This window comes from Lagenorhynchus albirostris, chromosome 15, assembly GCF_949774975.1.
Source record: "Lagenorhynchus albirostris chromosome 15, mLagAlb1.1, whole genome shotgun sequence".
Lineage (NCBI taxonomy): Eukaryota > Metazoa > Chordata > Mammalia > Artiodactyla > Delphinidae > Lagenorhynchus > Lagenorhynchus albirostris.
Genome location: NC_083109.1, coordinates 725,104 through 740,700, shown reverse-complemented (window position 1 = coordinate 740,700; position 15,597 = coordinate 725,104). Strand labels below are relative to the sequence as shown.

General features: G+C 64.2%; 2 protein-coding genes across 9 annotated transcripts in view; one reads left to right on the top strand and one right to left on the bottom strand.

The window, feature by feature from the left end:
- The first annotated feature begins 121 nt into the window (after positions 1 to 121).
- Positions 122 to 3,842, top strand: SLC2A4RG (SLC2A4 regulator). Of its 6 annotated transcripts, XM_060123805.1 has the most exons (8): positions 122 to 430; positions 721 to 845; positions 1,756 to 1,865; positions 2,358 to 2,536; positions 2,608 to 2,708; positions 2,797 to 3,034; positions 3,122 to 3,213; positions 3,302 to 3,842. In XM_060123805.1, exons 1-8 carry the CDS (start codon positions 122 to 124, stop codon positions 3,411 to 3,413), a joined length of 1,266 nt encoding a protein of 421 aa, XP_059979788.1. In that variant the 3' UTR covers positions 3,414 to 3,842. The 6 variants fall into 6 exon arrangements, with proteins under 6 accessions (XP_059979788.1, XP_059979787.1, XP_059979786.1 ...); XM_060123804.1 differs by lacking the exons at positions 122 to 430; positions 721 to 845 and adding an exon at positions 852 to 1,238 and having other exon boundaries at positions 2,794 to 3,034; XM_060123803.1 differs by lacking the exons at positions 122 to 430; positions 721 to 845 and adding an exon at positions 852 to 1,238 and having other exon boundaries at positions 2,620 to 2,708; positions 2,797 to 3,213.
- A 1,541-nt stretch (positions 3,843 to 5,383) lies between these two features.
- Positions 5,384 to 15,597, bottom strand: part of ZBTB46 (zinc finger and BTB domain containing 46) — a 57,066-nt gene continuing 46,852 nt past the window's right edge. For all 3 annotated transcript variants that reach the window (XM_060124468.1, XM_060124469.1, XM_060124467.1), the window contains 3 exons: positions 10,416 to 10,591; positions 6,760 to 7,303; positions 5,384 to 6,575 (listed from right to left, as the gene is read on the bottom strand). In XM_060124468.1, coding sequence (XP_059980451.1) covers positions 6,929 to 7,303; positions 10,416 to 10,591 — 551 coding nt within the window. In that variant the 3' untranslated portion in view covers positions 5,384 to 6,575; positions 6,760 to 6,928. The remainder of the gene's footprint in view (positions 6,576 to 6,759; positions 7,304 to 10,415; positions 10,592 to 15,597) is intronic.

Below are 15,597 nucleotides of genomic sequence, written 5' to 3'. Positions count from 1 at the left end.
GCCCCCTCCCGGAGCGGCGCGGGAGCGGCCAGCGCGGGAGCAGCCGGCCAGGGGCGGGGTGTGGCCGCGGGGCGGTCCAATGGGCGCGGGGGGGGCGGTCCAATGGGCGCGGGGCGGTCCAATGGGCGCGGGGCGGGCGGGGCCTCGGGCCGCGAGGAGGGGGCGGGGCCGGCCGGCAGCCTCCGGGCGGCGCGGCGCGGGCGGCGGCCGATCGAGGGCGGGGGTCGGTGGCCCGGCCAGCCCGGCCCAGCCCGGCCCGGCCCGGGGCCGCGTCCGGAGCGTCCGCCCTCGCCGCTGCAGCCTCGGTAACCGGCCGGCCATGGAGGCCGAGCGCCCCCCGGCGCCCGGCCCGGGCTGCGGGCGCCCCCCACTCCGCGCCGCCGGCCGGGACCCCGCGGCCGCGCCCGTGTCGGTGCCCGCGCCGCCGCAGGTACCGGGCTGGGGGCGCCGACGAAGTTCCCGCTGCGAAGATGGCGTCGGGCTGCACGAACTTTGGGCCCCGGGGCGGGGCGGGCGGGGGCGGCGCGTCGCCGCGCGTGTCCGTGGGTCCGGCGGGGCTGGGCCGGCGCCCGGAGCGCTTCCCGCCGCGGCGGCCGGGGGCGGGGCCGGGGGCGGGGCCGCACCGGCCGCAGCCAGTTTGGGGGCGGGCACCATCGGGTCGGGGTGGCGGTGGGGGTGGGGACTCGGCCGCTGCCCGCGCTGAGCCGGCCGCGTCCGCAGGGCCCTGCCGTGGAGTTCGCGCTGCCGCAGGAGCCGGAGCCGCGGGCCGCGGACCTCGGGGCCCCGGGGGCGGGGGCGGCGGGGCCACCGACGCCGTCGGCGCACATCCCGGTGCCAGGGTATAGGTGAGCCGGGGTTCGCGTGCCAGGCCGAGGGGGCGTGTGCACCCGTGCGCCTGTGTGTGCAGGGGTGGTGGATGGGGCGCGGGCTGGAGCCTTCCAGACCCCACCCCTGCGAGGGGCGCCTCGGTGGAGGGCAGGTCAGCATCCTGAACTGGGTTTCTGTCCTTGCCTTTCGGCTCTCCAGCCCTGGAGGAGTTAAGCAGAAATGACCCATGTATCAGTATGCCTTGTTCCTCCCCAAACCCTGAGAACCAGAGCGCAGAACTGGGAGGGGGCGCCTGTCAGCCTCTGTGCCCAGGAGGCTGTGAGGCCCGCGTGGAATCGACTGTCCAGGCATCCCGGGGCCCCTGATGGCTGTCTCGCCAGCTCTGTCTGCAGAGAGAGAAACCCTCCCAGGTGCCTGACACCCCGGGCTGGCTGCGCAGGCGGGGGCGGGCCCTGGCCTTGCCCGCTGGGGCCCAGGGACCCGCTTGTGCTTAGAGCCCAGGCTCCGCTGGCTGCTGCTGGCTGCTCCCGCCCTCTCAGGTCTGGCGCTAGGCCCGCAGCTGCTGTTGCACAACCCTGGTTAATGTGTGATTGCGGGGAGGGCTGGCCTGGCCTGGCCCCACCGGCGGGGCCTCAGACCCCTGTCCAGCAGCAGGGTCTGAAGGAGCCACGGTGGAACAAAGCCCAGGCTGCAGAGAAGTCGGGCTTTGGAAAGACCCCAGCCCAGGCTTGTTCCCGGTGGTTCCTGGGGATTTGGAGCTCGGCAACCCGAGCTGGAGGTGGAGCTGGGCCTCCTGCCCGGCTCCTGGAGTGAGGGAGCTGGGTGCACACACGTGCCCAGGCCTGCACGTGTGCCGGGACGGGGACGGGCCTGGAGTACTTCTTGGGCCCTACCCACCCCTCCACCCCCCATCCCCATCTCCTCCAGAGCCCCCCCAGGAAAAGCCCGGCTGGACGAGGTCATGGCTGCTGCAGCCCTCACAAGCCTGTCCACCAGCCCCCTCCTGCTGGGGGCCCCGGCTGTAGCCTTCAGCACAGGTGAGACTTACAGGCCTGGCTTGGGGTGGGGGGTGCCGGCAGGGCTCAGGACCACTGTCCCTCCAGGACCCTACAAGCTGCTGTGGGGCAAGCAGAGCCGCTCACCTGGAATGCCATCTTCTAAGTGCATCCATCTCCTGAGGCCTAAAGCGACATCAGGACCCCCACGGCCCCTCCCTGCGGCCAAAGCTGCAGTGCCCCAGGCCTGCAGGCCTCCGTGACCTGTCCATCTCCACCTGGCTGGCCAGGCAGCTCCCCACCCCGTGCTCTTCTGGTCTTCCTTCTCTGTGCTGGAGAGGCTCGTCCCCGGGCTGCCGTGGGCAGCTCCTCCCGGCCACTACCTCCTCCAAGAGGTTCTTTGCCCTCCAGGCTCACCTGTGGACAGGTGAACAGGAGGAGGTTTTGCACTCAGGGACTCGTAGCCAGCAGCGTCTGCAGCACAGCCGTGGCCCCCAAAAGTCCTGATGCCGGCACCGGTGTGTGTGTCCGCAGAGCCCAGCTTGGAGCCTCGGAGGGAGGCCCCGGTGCGGCCACCGGGCAGCAGCGGCAGCAGCGGGGATGGGGGCTGGGGCCCGGCCAGTGACCAGTCCTCTCCATCTACCCCGTCGCCCCCGCTGCCACCTGAGGCAGCCCACTTCCTGTTCGGGGAGCCTGCCCTGAGGAAGAGGAAGGTGAGCCAGGGCAGCCCTTGGAGCGGGGTGGACGTGGGAGGCGCCGAGGCTGACCGCCCCCTGTCACCCAGAGCTCGCTGCAGGGGCTGTTCCAGTGTCTGTGGAAGCGCTGCGGGAAGGTGCTGAGCTCGGCGTCAGGGATGCAGAGACACATCCGTCTGGTGCACCTGGGGTGCGGCAGGGCCGGGGGTGGGGGAGGGGCGGGGGGCGCCAGGCAGGCCCCTGCGTCAGCTCGCACCCCACCCCCCGCCCCCCAGCAGGCGGCAGGCAGAGCCAGAGCAGAGCGACGGCGAGGAGGACTTCTACTACACGGAGCTGGATGTCGGCGTGGACTCGCTGACCGATGGGCTGTCTGGCCTGACCCCGGGGTCCCCCACGGCCTCCGCGCCGCCCGCCTTCCCCCGCCTGGAGCCGCTGGAGCTCCCGGCCCCGCCCAGCCTGCTGCGCCCGCCCGCCCTGCCCCCACCCCCGGTGCTGAGCTCCCTGCCCGCCCCCCAGGTGTGCGCCAGTGGCCCCGCTTGCCAGGTGGGTGAGGCCTCGGGTGGCTCTGGAGGGGCGCGAGGCCACAGCGGTGTCTCCTCTCAGGGCTGCCTGGCACCCGTCCACCCGGAGCCACAGCCCATCCCGGTCAGGGCCTGCGCGCCCGCCCTGCCCGCCAAGCCCGGTGCCAACCCGAGGTGCGTGTGTGTGTTAAGGGGCCGGGGAAGGCACCGGGCAGGAGGCTCCCGGCCCGACAGCACCCCATGCCCCCCATGTGTCCCCCAGGAAGCCCCGAGGTGACGCCAGGAAGTGCCGGAAGGTGTATGGCGTGGAGCACCGGGACCTGTGGTGCACGGCCTGCCGCTGGAAGAAGGCCTGCCAGCGCTTCCTGGACTGAGCCCCGCCCGCCGGGGCCTCTCCTAGCTGCAGGGTCTTCTTTCTAACCCGGGGCGGGGGGGGGGGGGCCCGGGCTCCGGGCCCCGGGCCCCACCACTCAAAGTGCCTCTGAAGAAACCAGCCTCTTGGCCTTTTGCACTAAAGCCAAACCTCACAGCTGTCCCCTTGGCCTGGGGTCCCCAGGGGTGGCCGCCCCCCACCTGTCGGCCCTGGACTTGTCAGGGGTGTGACGGGCCCCGCTTTGGGGCCACATGGGGCCGTCCTCGATGCACTTTGAGGGGTGTCGGGGAGGGGGCGCCCCTGCCCGCACTTAATCTGACTGTTTGAGGGCCCGGGTGCACATTTGTACCGTGTTTGCCAAGCTCAGGTGTCTCACGTCTGGGCTGAACCAGGCGAGGAGTAACATTAAAGATTCGGGATTTTTCCAAAAGCTGTGTCTGCCTCCTGGGGGGAGGGACACGGAGCCGGGACCCCGCCATGGGCAGGGATGGCAGTGGGCAGACAGGAGGCCAGCAACCAGGCCACAGAGGGCTGGGGGTGGGGGTTACTCTCTGGCCCCCTCTGCCCAGGGTGAGGCCGGAGGAGGAGATGCTGTCTGAAACACACACGAGGCATCTGCTCAAGCAGCAATTTCCCAGTTTATTGAAAGTGATCGCTTTGCAAGAAAGTCTAACTAATCCCGTCACAGAAAGGAGACCCACAGGCGGGCCCGGAGTGCGCCCGGCAGACAAGAAATCTCAAGACCACTAGGGAGGAGGTGCTGTTGGCCGTTGACGGCTCCGGGGAAGCAGGCGATGGCCGTGATGTCCCACTGACCAGTTACAAAAGACTCCCCCAAATATGAAACACATCTCCAATACAAACACAGGTTTATAATAATTCATATAAAGTCGATATAATATAGATTATCCCCAGAAAAAAATCAACAATCTTCAAACACTGCCCTTTTTCTGTTTTGTGTTGACAGGTTGAAAGCATGTTGAAAAAATAAATATTTAAGAAAAGCACACACACAGCGCCCTCACTACAAGTAGTTCTAAAAAGGGCCACATACAAAACACAATATAGGATCTAAAAAATAAAAAACACCATTAAGTATGGCTTTCTTAAGAGTTGCACATGTCACAGAATGAGCGAAAATAAGATTATCTTTCATATAATATTGCAAAAAGTTCCAGTTTTTGCATTTTTTCAGAGTTCTCTTTTTTAAAAAGGAAGATGTGCAAAGTTGGAAGCAGTAGCTGTGTTCTTTCAGTTGAGGTCCCTATCCAGTCCTGGCAGTGTTGTGACTGTTCCCAAACCCAGAGTTCAAGCATACAACCCGGTCAGGATCCAGAGCTTGATACAAAATCTTGGTTCCCCGCCCCTCCCCCACCCCCAAAGACCTTGCCGCCTGATGGACCGCGTCCCGCATCGGCGTTGCAGACACCAAACACAGACGCACACAGACGGAAAGGTACAAAATGTGAGATGTGATCTACACGCTTTTCCGCTTCATAAAAAAATATTTATTAGTTTAAACATTGATTTGGGAAAAAAAAAAGATCACGTTAAAAAAGAAACCTTCGTTACACGTCTTTCCCTCCACGCCTCTGGAGGCGATGTGTTCGCCTGCATCTCTGAAATCCAGCTCTCGAGTTAACCGCACACGAGAATAGTGAACACACGGGGCTCGGGGGCGGGAGGTGGGACCCTCGGTTTTCCAGGGTATTGTTTTGAGGAAGAAAATGCCCTTGTGGCACTGAGGGCCCCGTTAAAAGTCAGCCAGGACGGTCCAGAGCGGGAGTGAGCAGGTCCTGAGTGTGGCGCAAAGGTGGCCCGGGGCGCGGGCGGCGGGCTGAGAGGTGGCCCCGTACAAAACCCAGAGACGCTTGGCAGCAAAGGTCTGGTTTCCAAACGCATTTGATAAGAAAGTAAGTCTGTTTATAAAAGGGGTTAGAAAGTGGGGGAAAGGTACACAGTGGGGGGCCCCACTGTGAAAGGCAGACCGGGGCACCGGCCCCGGAGGCACCCCAACCTGCCCTGGGCTCCTGCCCCCGGCCCGGCCCGGCCCTTCCCTAAGTATGCCTGCGTTGAGGAGTTCGCAGCGTCCCCAGCTGAGGATGGGAGGACAGCCCTCTTCTGACTGAGAGAAAGGTGGCTATGTTTAAAACAAGGCAAAACAGAAAATGAAGCTGCGACTCCTCCCCGGGCAGGGCTTCAAGGACAGCACCCGTCCGTGTCCACGCAGCCAGCCACTTACTAAGGAGGGTTCTGTGGGATTTGCCTTTCTCCACCTAGAAAGAGTAGATGGGACCCGGGAGAAATGCAGTAAAGCCACTCGGCTTGCAGGCTGTGGGGAGAGAGAAAATCAAGCCAGCGTCTCCTTCGGCTCCAGCTCAGCACCCAAGGGGCCCTGGCACGGTGTCCCGCAGCGGCTCCCAAGCGAGGCGGGTGGAGGGGATGGAATGTACGTGTCATGAGCCTGAAAGGGAGACGGGCCGGGGTTGGGCCCACAGTGTCCTCACAGCACACGGCGGGACCCCGGCTTCTCAGAAAAAAGATAGAGAAGGGGTCGTAAGCGTGTTTAAAAGACGGCGAGGGGGCTTGGGAAGAAACCAAAGGAAAGACACGTCTGCGAGTGTGGTCGAGCGGGAAAGATAACGCCAAACAGAACCATGTCACGTGCCAGCCTCAGTTTCCTTAGCTGCTCACGGAACTGGGGCCCGAGCACCTGGGGAGGGGCGGCCCCCGCAGGCGGCGTGAGCAGCAACGAAGGCAAGCCGCCCGGAGCGGTCAGCAGGAGTGGCCTGGGCGCGGCAGGACAGGAGGGGCGGAGGGGCGAGCCGACCCAGAGAAGTGCACACAAAGAAAGAGGAGGCCCCTACGGTGGGAGCACCTGGGCCCCTGCCCAGCTGCCTGGGGGGGGGGGGGTAGCACCTGGGCCCCCTGCCCAGCTGCCTCGGGGGTGGGTAGCACCTGGGCACCCGGGCCGAGGTCGGCTGCTGCTGTGTGTTGAGCACCAAAGCCCAGAGGCGGGGGGGGCCGCGGGGCTTTCTGGACGCCAGACCTGGATCTCGCAGGCTGCCACCGGATGGCACAGCCCTCGAGGGCGGGGGCAGTGGCAGCCGCCAGCAGTGACCCCACTGCTGAGAAGGGGGAGCGGAGGCGGGGGGACTCGGCCCTGGACGGGCCCAGGGTCAGGAGAACTCTCCTAACAGCTCCCGGACCCGGGCCTCGGGGCCACACTTGGGACCACAGCCAGTGCTGGCCCTTTCCGGACCACACGTCACGGCGCGTCCAACGCCAGACCGGTGCGTCCTGGGCACCCCTGATGCCCGCCCCGCGCCCCTGCTGGGGGAGGTGACAAGGGCTCTCCCTGGGCTCAGACCCGCCCCACGCGCGTCCCCAGCCCCACTCTCTGGGGCAGCGCCCGCCTCTGAGCCCCGGGTGTCCTCGAGGGGTGGGGGAGAGCAGGTGAAGGGGGCCCGGGGCGCACGCAGGCGGGGGCGGCCGCGGCCCAGTGCCCGGCCCAGCCTAGGAGATCCAGGTGAAGTCCTTGTCGGTGCCCCCGGCAGGGCTGCGAGGCCCCCGCGGCGAGTCCTCGACCTCCCTGTCGTCCCCCAGTAGTGCGTCCTCGGGGGCCAGGCCCACGTCGTCCTCGTCCTCGCCCAGCTCCTCTTCGCCCTCGCCGCGTGGGTCCTCGGGGTCCTCCAGGTACGGCCCGTCGCCCGCGAACAGCTCAGGAGAGCCCTCGGCGCCGCCGCCATCCAGGGGCCCGGCCCCGCCGCCACCCGCGCAGTCGGCACACACGCCGTGGCGCCGCGAGCCGTGCTTGATGCCCACGCTGGCGGCCGACATGAACACGCGGCTACACAGCTTGCACACGTACTTCTTGTCCTTGCTGTGCACCTGCGGGGGGACAGCGGTCAGTGCGGGGGGACGATGGTCAGTGTTGGGGGACGATGGTCAGTGCGGGGGGACGGGGGGATGGCGGTCAGTGCGGGGGGACAGCGGTCAGTGAGGGGGGACGATGGTCAATGTGGGGGGACGATGGTCAGTGCGGGGGGACGATGGTCAGTGCGGAGGACGGCGGTCAGTGTGGGGGACGGTGGTCAGTGTGGGGGACAGCGGTCAGTGCGGGGGGACGATGGTCAGTGTTGGGGGACGATGGTCAGTGCAGGGGGACGGGGGGATGGCGGTCAGTGCGGGGGGACAGCGGTCAGTAAGGGGGGACGATGGTCAATGTGGGGGGACGATGGTCAGTGCGGGGGGACGATGGTCAGTGTGGGGGACGGCGGTCAGTGCGGAGGACGGCGGTCAGTGTGGGGGATGGTGGTCAGTGTGTGGGGACGGTGGTCAGTGTGGGGGACGATGGTCAGTGCGGAAGACGGTGGTCAGTGTGGGGGATGGCGGTCAGTGCAGGGGGGGTGGCGGTCAGTGCGGGGGGACGATGGTCAGTGCGGGGGGACGATGGTCAGTGTGGGGGATGATGGTCAGTGTGGGGGACGGCGGTCAGTGCGGAGGACAGCGGTCAGTGTGGGGGACGGTGGTCAGTGTGGGGGACGATGGTCAGTGCGGAGGACGGCGGTCAGTGTGGGGGACGGCGGTCAGTGTGGGGGACGGCGGTCAGTGTGGGGGACGGTGGTCAGTGTGGGGGACGATGGTCAGTGCGGAGGACGGTGGTCAGTGTGGGGGACGGCGGTCAGTGTGGGGGACGGCGGTCAGTGTGGAGGACGGCGGTCAGTGTGGGGGACGGCGGTCAGTGTGGGGGACGGCGGTCAGTGTGGAGGACGGCGGTCAGTGTGGGGGACGGCGGTCAGTGCGGGGGGACGGTGGTCAGTGTGGGGGACGATGGTCAGTGTGTGGGACGAAGGTCAGTGCAGGGGGGATGGCGGTCAGTGCAGGGGGATGATGGTCAGTGCGGGGGGACGTACTGTTAGTGAGTGGAGGGGGAGGTCTGGGTGGCCCAGAAGCTGAGATGTGGGTGGGTGGGGGCAGTCTGCTAGGCTGCTCAGACCCCTAGCCCTGGCCGGGGGCCGCTGCACAAAGCCGGAACACGCAGAATTGCAGGTGCCGCCAGAACTCCCCCCACCCAGAGGGCTGCTGGGCACTAGGCCGGCCGTGCCCCCCCCACCCCGGGGGCTTGCTGCCCCCACACCTCCCAGCGAAACAGGCAGAGCGCTCACCTCTGCCCGCCCCCCGCTTTTGCCCCATGAGGGGATGGCCAGGGCTCTGGCGGCTCCCGGCTTGGGCCTGGGGGGCCTGGGGGCACAGGTGATGGGAGCCCAGGACAGCAGTGACCGAGAGGGACTCGAGGCACCTGCCTTCTGGGAAGCCGTCAGGACAGCCGGGAGCTGGGCTGAGTGCCCAGCCCGCGGGGTGGCAGGGTCGGGGGTCTCAGGGGGACCGTGATTGCTGCTTGAATGCTGCCTCCTGCCTTTCTGAATTCTCCAACAGACGGGCCTGGCCGAGCGCCCTTGGCTTCCCAGCTCAGCGGTCCCGCAGACCACCGTGAACGTCTGCCCCGTCACAGCCTTCCCTGAAACCCGACCACGAGGACCTACGACTGCTGCCAACCAGCCTAGGCAGGCAAGAGGCCGGATGCGCCCTGGCCGGACGTCAGGAGGAGCTGGGCCGTCTCACAGGTTCTGATTCCAGAAACGAAGCCTCAAGTCACTCGGCTCCCGGGACCCTTCCTGGGTCTTTTTCATTTGTTACATTTTAAACCCAGGGCTTCCGGGACCCCAGTCCGGTCACAGCAGGGCTGGGCAGTGGGGACAGCTCCCAGGGAGCCACGGAGCCTGTCCTCCGGGACCAGATGGCTGGACACTCGTCCCAGTGAACACATGGATGGGCGGGGAAGGATGTGGGCGCCGTGGAGACCCAGAACTCGGCTCCACAGGGAGGCGGCTGCTGAGACTGCCCACCCACCCCCTGCCCCCTGGCTAAGCCTCCCGGGGCGGGTGGGGCAGGAACAAGCTGCCCTTCTGCCGTCAGGGGAGGTTCAGCTGCCTCCCAGCCCTGCAAACCTGCCCGTAAGGGGGAGTCCGCCAGCCTGGGCCCTGGCTCCGAGGGCTGCCTCCCCCTCCAGCTTTTCCACCTGGCCTCAGGGAGCCTCCCCGGGGAGCCCAGCCCCAAATGAGGCCCAGGCCGTGGGCTGTCCCTCGCTCCCTCGCGTGGCTCACCCCGTTGGGGCCACCCCTGAGGTCTCGCCTCGGCCCCCCTCGCCGCAGGGATGTGGCCCCTCCACCCCTCCTGCTGGTCAGAGGATCAGGGTGCTGCGGGGGTCCGGCCCAGCCCGTGTGGCCCTGAGGCCCCCTCACTCATGACATCACCCCAGCGTCCTCTCCCCACCCATGCCCCAGCCACCTGGCCTCCCTCGTTTCTCACCCACCCAAGAGTTCCTCACGCTGTGTTTTGATGAATCTGCCTCCCTGTTTCAAGGGTGACCTTTTCTATTACTTCCTGGCCAAGCAAATTCATCTGCGCAGCACCTGTTCCTGAGCTGCGAGTCAGGCCATCAGAACCTTCCAGGGGCTGCTGGGGAGAGAGGCCAGGGTCCCACGGCAACTGCAGGGTGGGGCACGGAGGAAGTGGCCACGTGGCAGGAGCCGGGGGGCAGGGGCAGGGTCCTGGCAGGTTAGGGAGCACCTGCAGAGGCCGGGCTGGAGCAGAGGGGGTCCCAAAGGGGAAGCTGAGGAGTGGGGCTGCGGGGCGATGTGCTCACCTGCCCTTCTGCACCTGGGGCCGGGGGCAGAGCTGCTCAGGAGGGATGTGGGCTTGGGGTGCCTCCCCGCTGTCCTGGTCTTTCCCACTGCCGGGCGGACCCCACTTCAGGGCTTCCCGTGGCATCCTGGACAGCCCAGGGCCCCATCCTGCCCGGACACCGCAGCCCCATGCAGAGCGTGCCCTGGACCGACCCTGCGCTGACCGCACGCTGACCCCATGATGACCCCATGCTGACCCACGCCGAGCCCCCACTGGCCACATGCCGGCCCCACGCGGCCCTGTGCCCGCTCACCAGCGTGTGCCGCTTCATGTGCTCGCGCCGCGTGAACTTCTTCCCGCAGATCTCGCAGGGGTAGGGCCGCTCGCCCGTGTGGGAGCGCATGTGTCTCTTGAGGATGCACTGGTGCATGGCCGAGAAGCTGCAGTAGGGGCAGCGGAACTTCTTCCTGATGACCGTGAACTCGTTCACTGCAAGACAGGTGGCGGCCGGTCAGCCTGCGGACCCTGCACAGCCCACCCACCGCCCGCGCTCGGCTGTCCCGTGGGGCTGGGGGTCGAGAGCCTCCAGTCAGCCTGGCCCAGAGCAGAGAGGGCTGCTCCCACGTTCTAAGAAAGCACGCTTCTCAGATCAGCCAGAACCTCCCGTGTCAGCCCCTAAAACACACGAGTGCACGCGCGGAATCAACAGACACGGGAGCGCGGACCCGTCTCCGCCCCGTCCACGTGTCCGCACGGCGCAGCCAGGGCAGGGGTGCCACCTGCTGGACACGGCCCAGCGAGAGGCCACCAGCCCCCGATGCACAGCAAGCTGTCCCTCCCCATGTTTCGGGGATACCCTGGGCCCCCGGGCCGGGGCCACATTCCAGGGGGCTGGGGGAGCTCAGGGGTTGGGGTCCGTGGGGTCAGTCCCGCTCTGCGAGGCCCCCGGGCACTGGGCAGCTCACCCCGAGTGACGCCCTTTGTGCCGAGCACCCGCGGACACCACAGTGACCCCCTCTTGAGCCTAGGGGCATCCATCGAGGACTCGGCCCTAAGGCCTCCCGGGCTGGTCGTCCCCAGCTCACCAGGGCTGCTGGGAGCCCCCAGGTGCTCGACAGCACTTCGTCCGGGTGGGGAGCCCGGGGCCATGTCTGCTCTCGGGCCTCTGGAAGCGGACCCAGCCCTCACCCCACCCACAGCGCTCACCGGCCACACCCCAGCACCTGCACCCAGGGGACAGACCAAGGGTCCCGACGGTCAGGCCAAAGGCAGGCAGGGGGAGGAACGCACAGCAGCAGCGGGAGCCCCGGTCAGACCCCACGAAGGGTCCGTGCCTGCCGGGCCCCGGCCACGCCCACAGCTGCCCCCGGAAGTGCCAGAGGGAAGCCCGAAAACAGAGGCTGCAAGTGACCCCGCCCACGGCGTGCAGAGAAGCCGCGGAAGCCAAGTGACCCAAGCCGACCCCTCTCACTCGAGGGAGCCGGCCGGGCCGCTGCACAAACGACGGGACGGCTCCATCCTGCCCAGCTCCCCCAACCCCGGGCCACCCCGCACATCACACGGGGGCAGGGCCCTCGCCGCCATCTCCGCAAAGCGTGAAGCGTGCCCCAAGCCTCCAATCCATTCCGGTGCTCAGACCCAGCCCCGGGCAGGTCGCCATAGAAATGGTGCCAACTGGAAGGTGCACTGCAGTGACATGGAGCCCAAGGCCCTGGACGCACCCAGGTCCCCTGAGCATCGAGAGGTTGGCACTCACTCTGCGCCTCCATCCCTGAAACACACCAGGCAACACTGGGTGTAACGTTTTATTTTGCTTCTTAAACAAGCCGTACATTTTCTCCTGAGACATCTTAAAGGGTGCCTAAATAATCAAGCAACCAGATTTCTTTATCTTCCAGAACACGGGTCAGTGAGGCCGTCTGCAGGGCCTGCCAGGAGCCTGGCCATTCTCATGGACCCAAGAGCTCTCACTCTGGCATCTCCCGCACCCACGGATGGCAGGCACCAGGGACACACCGCCCAGGATGACCCCTGTCCACGCGCAGGCCAGACAGCTTCACCAGGGGAGGCCATCACGGCCGCAAAACGGCTGTGCGGACCCCATCACAGCTCATGACCGATGCCACCCCTGGGGCCCAGCCGCCCGCTTGCCTGACGGTGTCTGTGCACCCAGAAGGGGCCCCACGTCCCCACAAAGGCTGGGCAGTCACCAGGTGTCTCTGAGAATCCAAGCCCTAAGAAGTAAGGCATTTTCTCACGTGGAGGAGCTTTCGACATGCATGTGGCTGGGAGCTGGGGCAGACGAGAGGCGAGAGGCATGGACAGTCGCCCGTACCCCTTCACGCAAGGCGGCCACAGTTCACAGCATGACGGCTGTGACCACATTTTCGTGCTACGATTTTTAACTGTTAAGTTCTTAAATGTGCGAGTACACCATGATTTGTTCAACAAACATGTAAAGTGTTTCCATTTTTTTACCCTTGTGAACAATGCTTCAGCAAAGTGCTTACAAAGGAACCTTTGCCCCTGGAGAGAAATCCTGAGAAGTGGGCCGTGCCGGCCGTCGGGCCCCGTGGGCCACGCACCCTCAGTCCTCCCGAGGGCCAAGGCCATGGTCCGGTACGCGGGACACAGATGGTGGTCACCGCTGTAGCAGAGCTGCTCCCTGCAAGGCTGTAGGCCGGGGTCCCAGCTGCAGGGGCGACCAGAGCATCCGGCAGCTCTTGGACCCACGAGGAAGCAGCCCTTCCCGGGTGGCAGCTCCAGCCTCCCCACGGAGGGCCCGCAGACAGGTGGGTCCGGGTGAGGGTCCAAGACAGGACAGAGGGAAGGGCACCTAGCCTGGCACGTCTGGATGGACCGCACCTGGCAGCCCCCACTCTACGTCTCCCTTCCTGTCTGACCACCAGGCCCGGCCCAACCCGCCTGGTCGACGAGGCAGCAGCACGGCCCTCCACACCTGCCTCCCGCCGGTTCCCCCAGCACAGACCCCGGTTTTCACGTCAGCACGGAACACAGCAAGTGCACCACCCACTCTGGGATGGAAAAGGCAGGTGAGGAGACAAGCTTTTAGGTTATTTTATTTCAAATAACTTTTTTGAGTTATTTTCTGCTTTCTATTTTGCTTCTATAAACATAAAATTAAAATCTGCCTTATTTACTCTAGCCTGCATTTAACAATTCAGACCTACATGTTAAAAAAACACTCATCTCTGAACATAAGTGCTGTACTTTTTCCCCAGAAACACAGTTGAGCTGCGCGAACATGAGCGTGACCCCCGCCCCACGCCTCCACTGGGCACACAGCTGCAGGCTTCTGAACCTACTGCGCCATCAGGGAAGTCCCAGATATCCACAAACTGGGCAGCTTAAAGCACCAGACACCTGTCCTCTCTGTCCTGGAGGCCATACATCTGAGGTCAAGGTGTGGGCAGGGCCGCACTCTCTTCAGAGGCTCCAGGGGAGGGTCCTTCCTGCCTCTTCCAGCTTCTGAAGGCCCAGGCGGCCCTGGGCTTGTGGCTGCATCTCTCTCGTCTCTGCCTCCGTCTTCTCGTAGCTTCTCCTCTGTGTCTGTGTCTCCTGTCTCTTATAAGGACACCCATCACTGGATTTAGGACCAACTGGATATTCCAAGGTGATGTCATCTTAAGATACTTAATTTAATTATGTCTGGAAAGACCCTTTTTCCAAAAAGGGTCACATTCACAGGTACCAGGAATTAGGATGTGCACGTGTCTTTTGGGTGGAGGGCACCATGCAACCCACTACTTTCATGAACAGTACTGAGGAAAGTTTTCATTGACTGTTATGATTAAAATAACTTCGCATTGGGCTTCCCTGGTGGTGCAGTGGTTGAGAGTCCGCCTGCCGATGCAGGGGACACGGGTTTGTGCCCCGGTCCAGGAAGATCCCACATGCCGCGGAGCGGCTGGGCCCATGAGCCATGGCCGCTGAGCCTGCGCGTCCGGAGCCTGTGCTCCACAACGGGAGAGGCCACAGCAGTGAGAGGCCCGCGTCCCGCAAAAAAATAATAATAATAATAATAACTTCACATGGGAAAGAAGCTAACACTTCCATAACGCGTGGTTTACAGTCTATATGTCTTAGAAAACCTTTCAACGTCATGTAGTTTGACTCCCATAAACACACTAATAAAGCCTTAAAAATCCACATAGAGAAAAAGTAATTGAAATAAATGAAAAGGCACAAATAGCATCAAATTGAAACAGACACTCTCTACCCATCTGCCCTCAAAATGGAGCCCCTTTGTCTGGAACCAAGTGTCCAGGATGGACGGCGAGCTTGCAAATGAGGAAGTGACGTCAGACGCTGGCACCAGATTATCAAAGGATGAAGTGCAGCAACACCGAGCTACAACTTTGCAGAAACGTACATACGAGAATACCACTCAGCAAAGCAGCCTTAGAGGAAGCCACGTCTCCGCGCAGCCCTGCAGAGAATCAGACCTGTCGTAAACGTCACTGACGAGTGAACGTTCCAGAACGATTTCACGATAACGCACAGGACACCAAGGGACCGCCAGCGAACGGAAGGCCCTGGCAGGTGGCAGGTGAGCAGAGGGGAGGCTCCTCCGGAAGGGCACTCAAGTCCTTAGTCCGTCACTGTCCTGGATTTGCACTCTTCCTCTGATCGTAATTCTCAAGACACTGCACTTCAAGTGCATTTCAGAAAGGGATTCTAACGTGGACCAAACTTTGTTCTTCCATTTATCAATTCATGCCGCCGCCACTTACCGTGTGTCAGAACATAGTGAAGCTAGGATGTGTCCAAATTACTTTCGGAAGGTTTTGAACCATACGTGACGTGCGCACACCTTAAGTGTACCTCTCAGTGAGCTTTCACCTGCAGAAAGACCTGGGAACCACCACCCGAACAGGATGCCGCACACCCAGGGGCCTGCGGCCGGTCAGTACCACCCACCCCAGGCGACGGCCGCTCGGCTACCCATCACCAAACGCTGGGCTACAACTCGGTCTGTGGGGACCTGACACCCAGGTGTGGCCTTGCTCGTTGCCATGTTGTCATCCACGTGACCACAGGACCCCGTGCCTGTTCGGCAGCGACGGGCAGTGGGCCAGGCTCTCACTTCTGCCGGACGCGCACCTGAGAAGAACATGTGGGCCCCAGTGGAATCAGCGTCTCCCAGCCACCGCCGACGCCTCGCCCCGGTCATTCACGCGCCCTCTTCTGTGTCAGCATCTCCCAGCCACCGCCGACACCTCGCCCCGGTCATTCGCACGCCCTCTTCTGTGACGTGCTTGTCACGTCTTCTGACCCTTCACTGAGCTGCTTTTCCTTTGATGTTTTATTCTTGGGGGTACTTTGTGTTTGTTTGTTTTTTTAATTTTCTGGCTGCACCGCATGGCATAGGGGATCTTAGTTCCCCGACCAGGGATTGGACCCGGGCCCCCTGCATCGGAAGCTCCAAGCCCTAACCACTGGACCACCAGGGAAGTCCCATATGTTAATTTTTT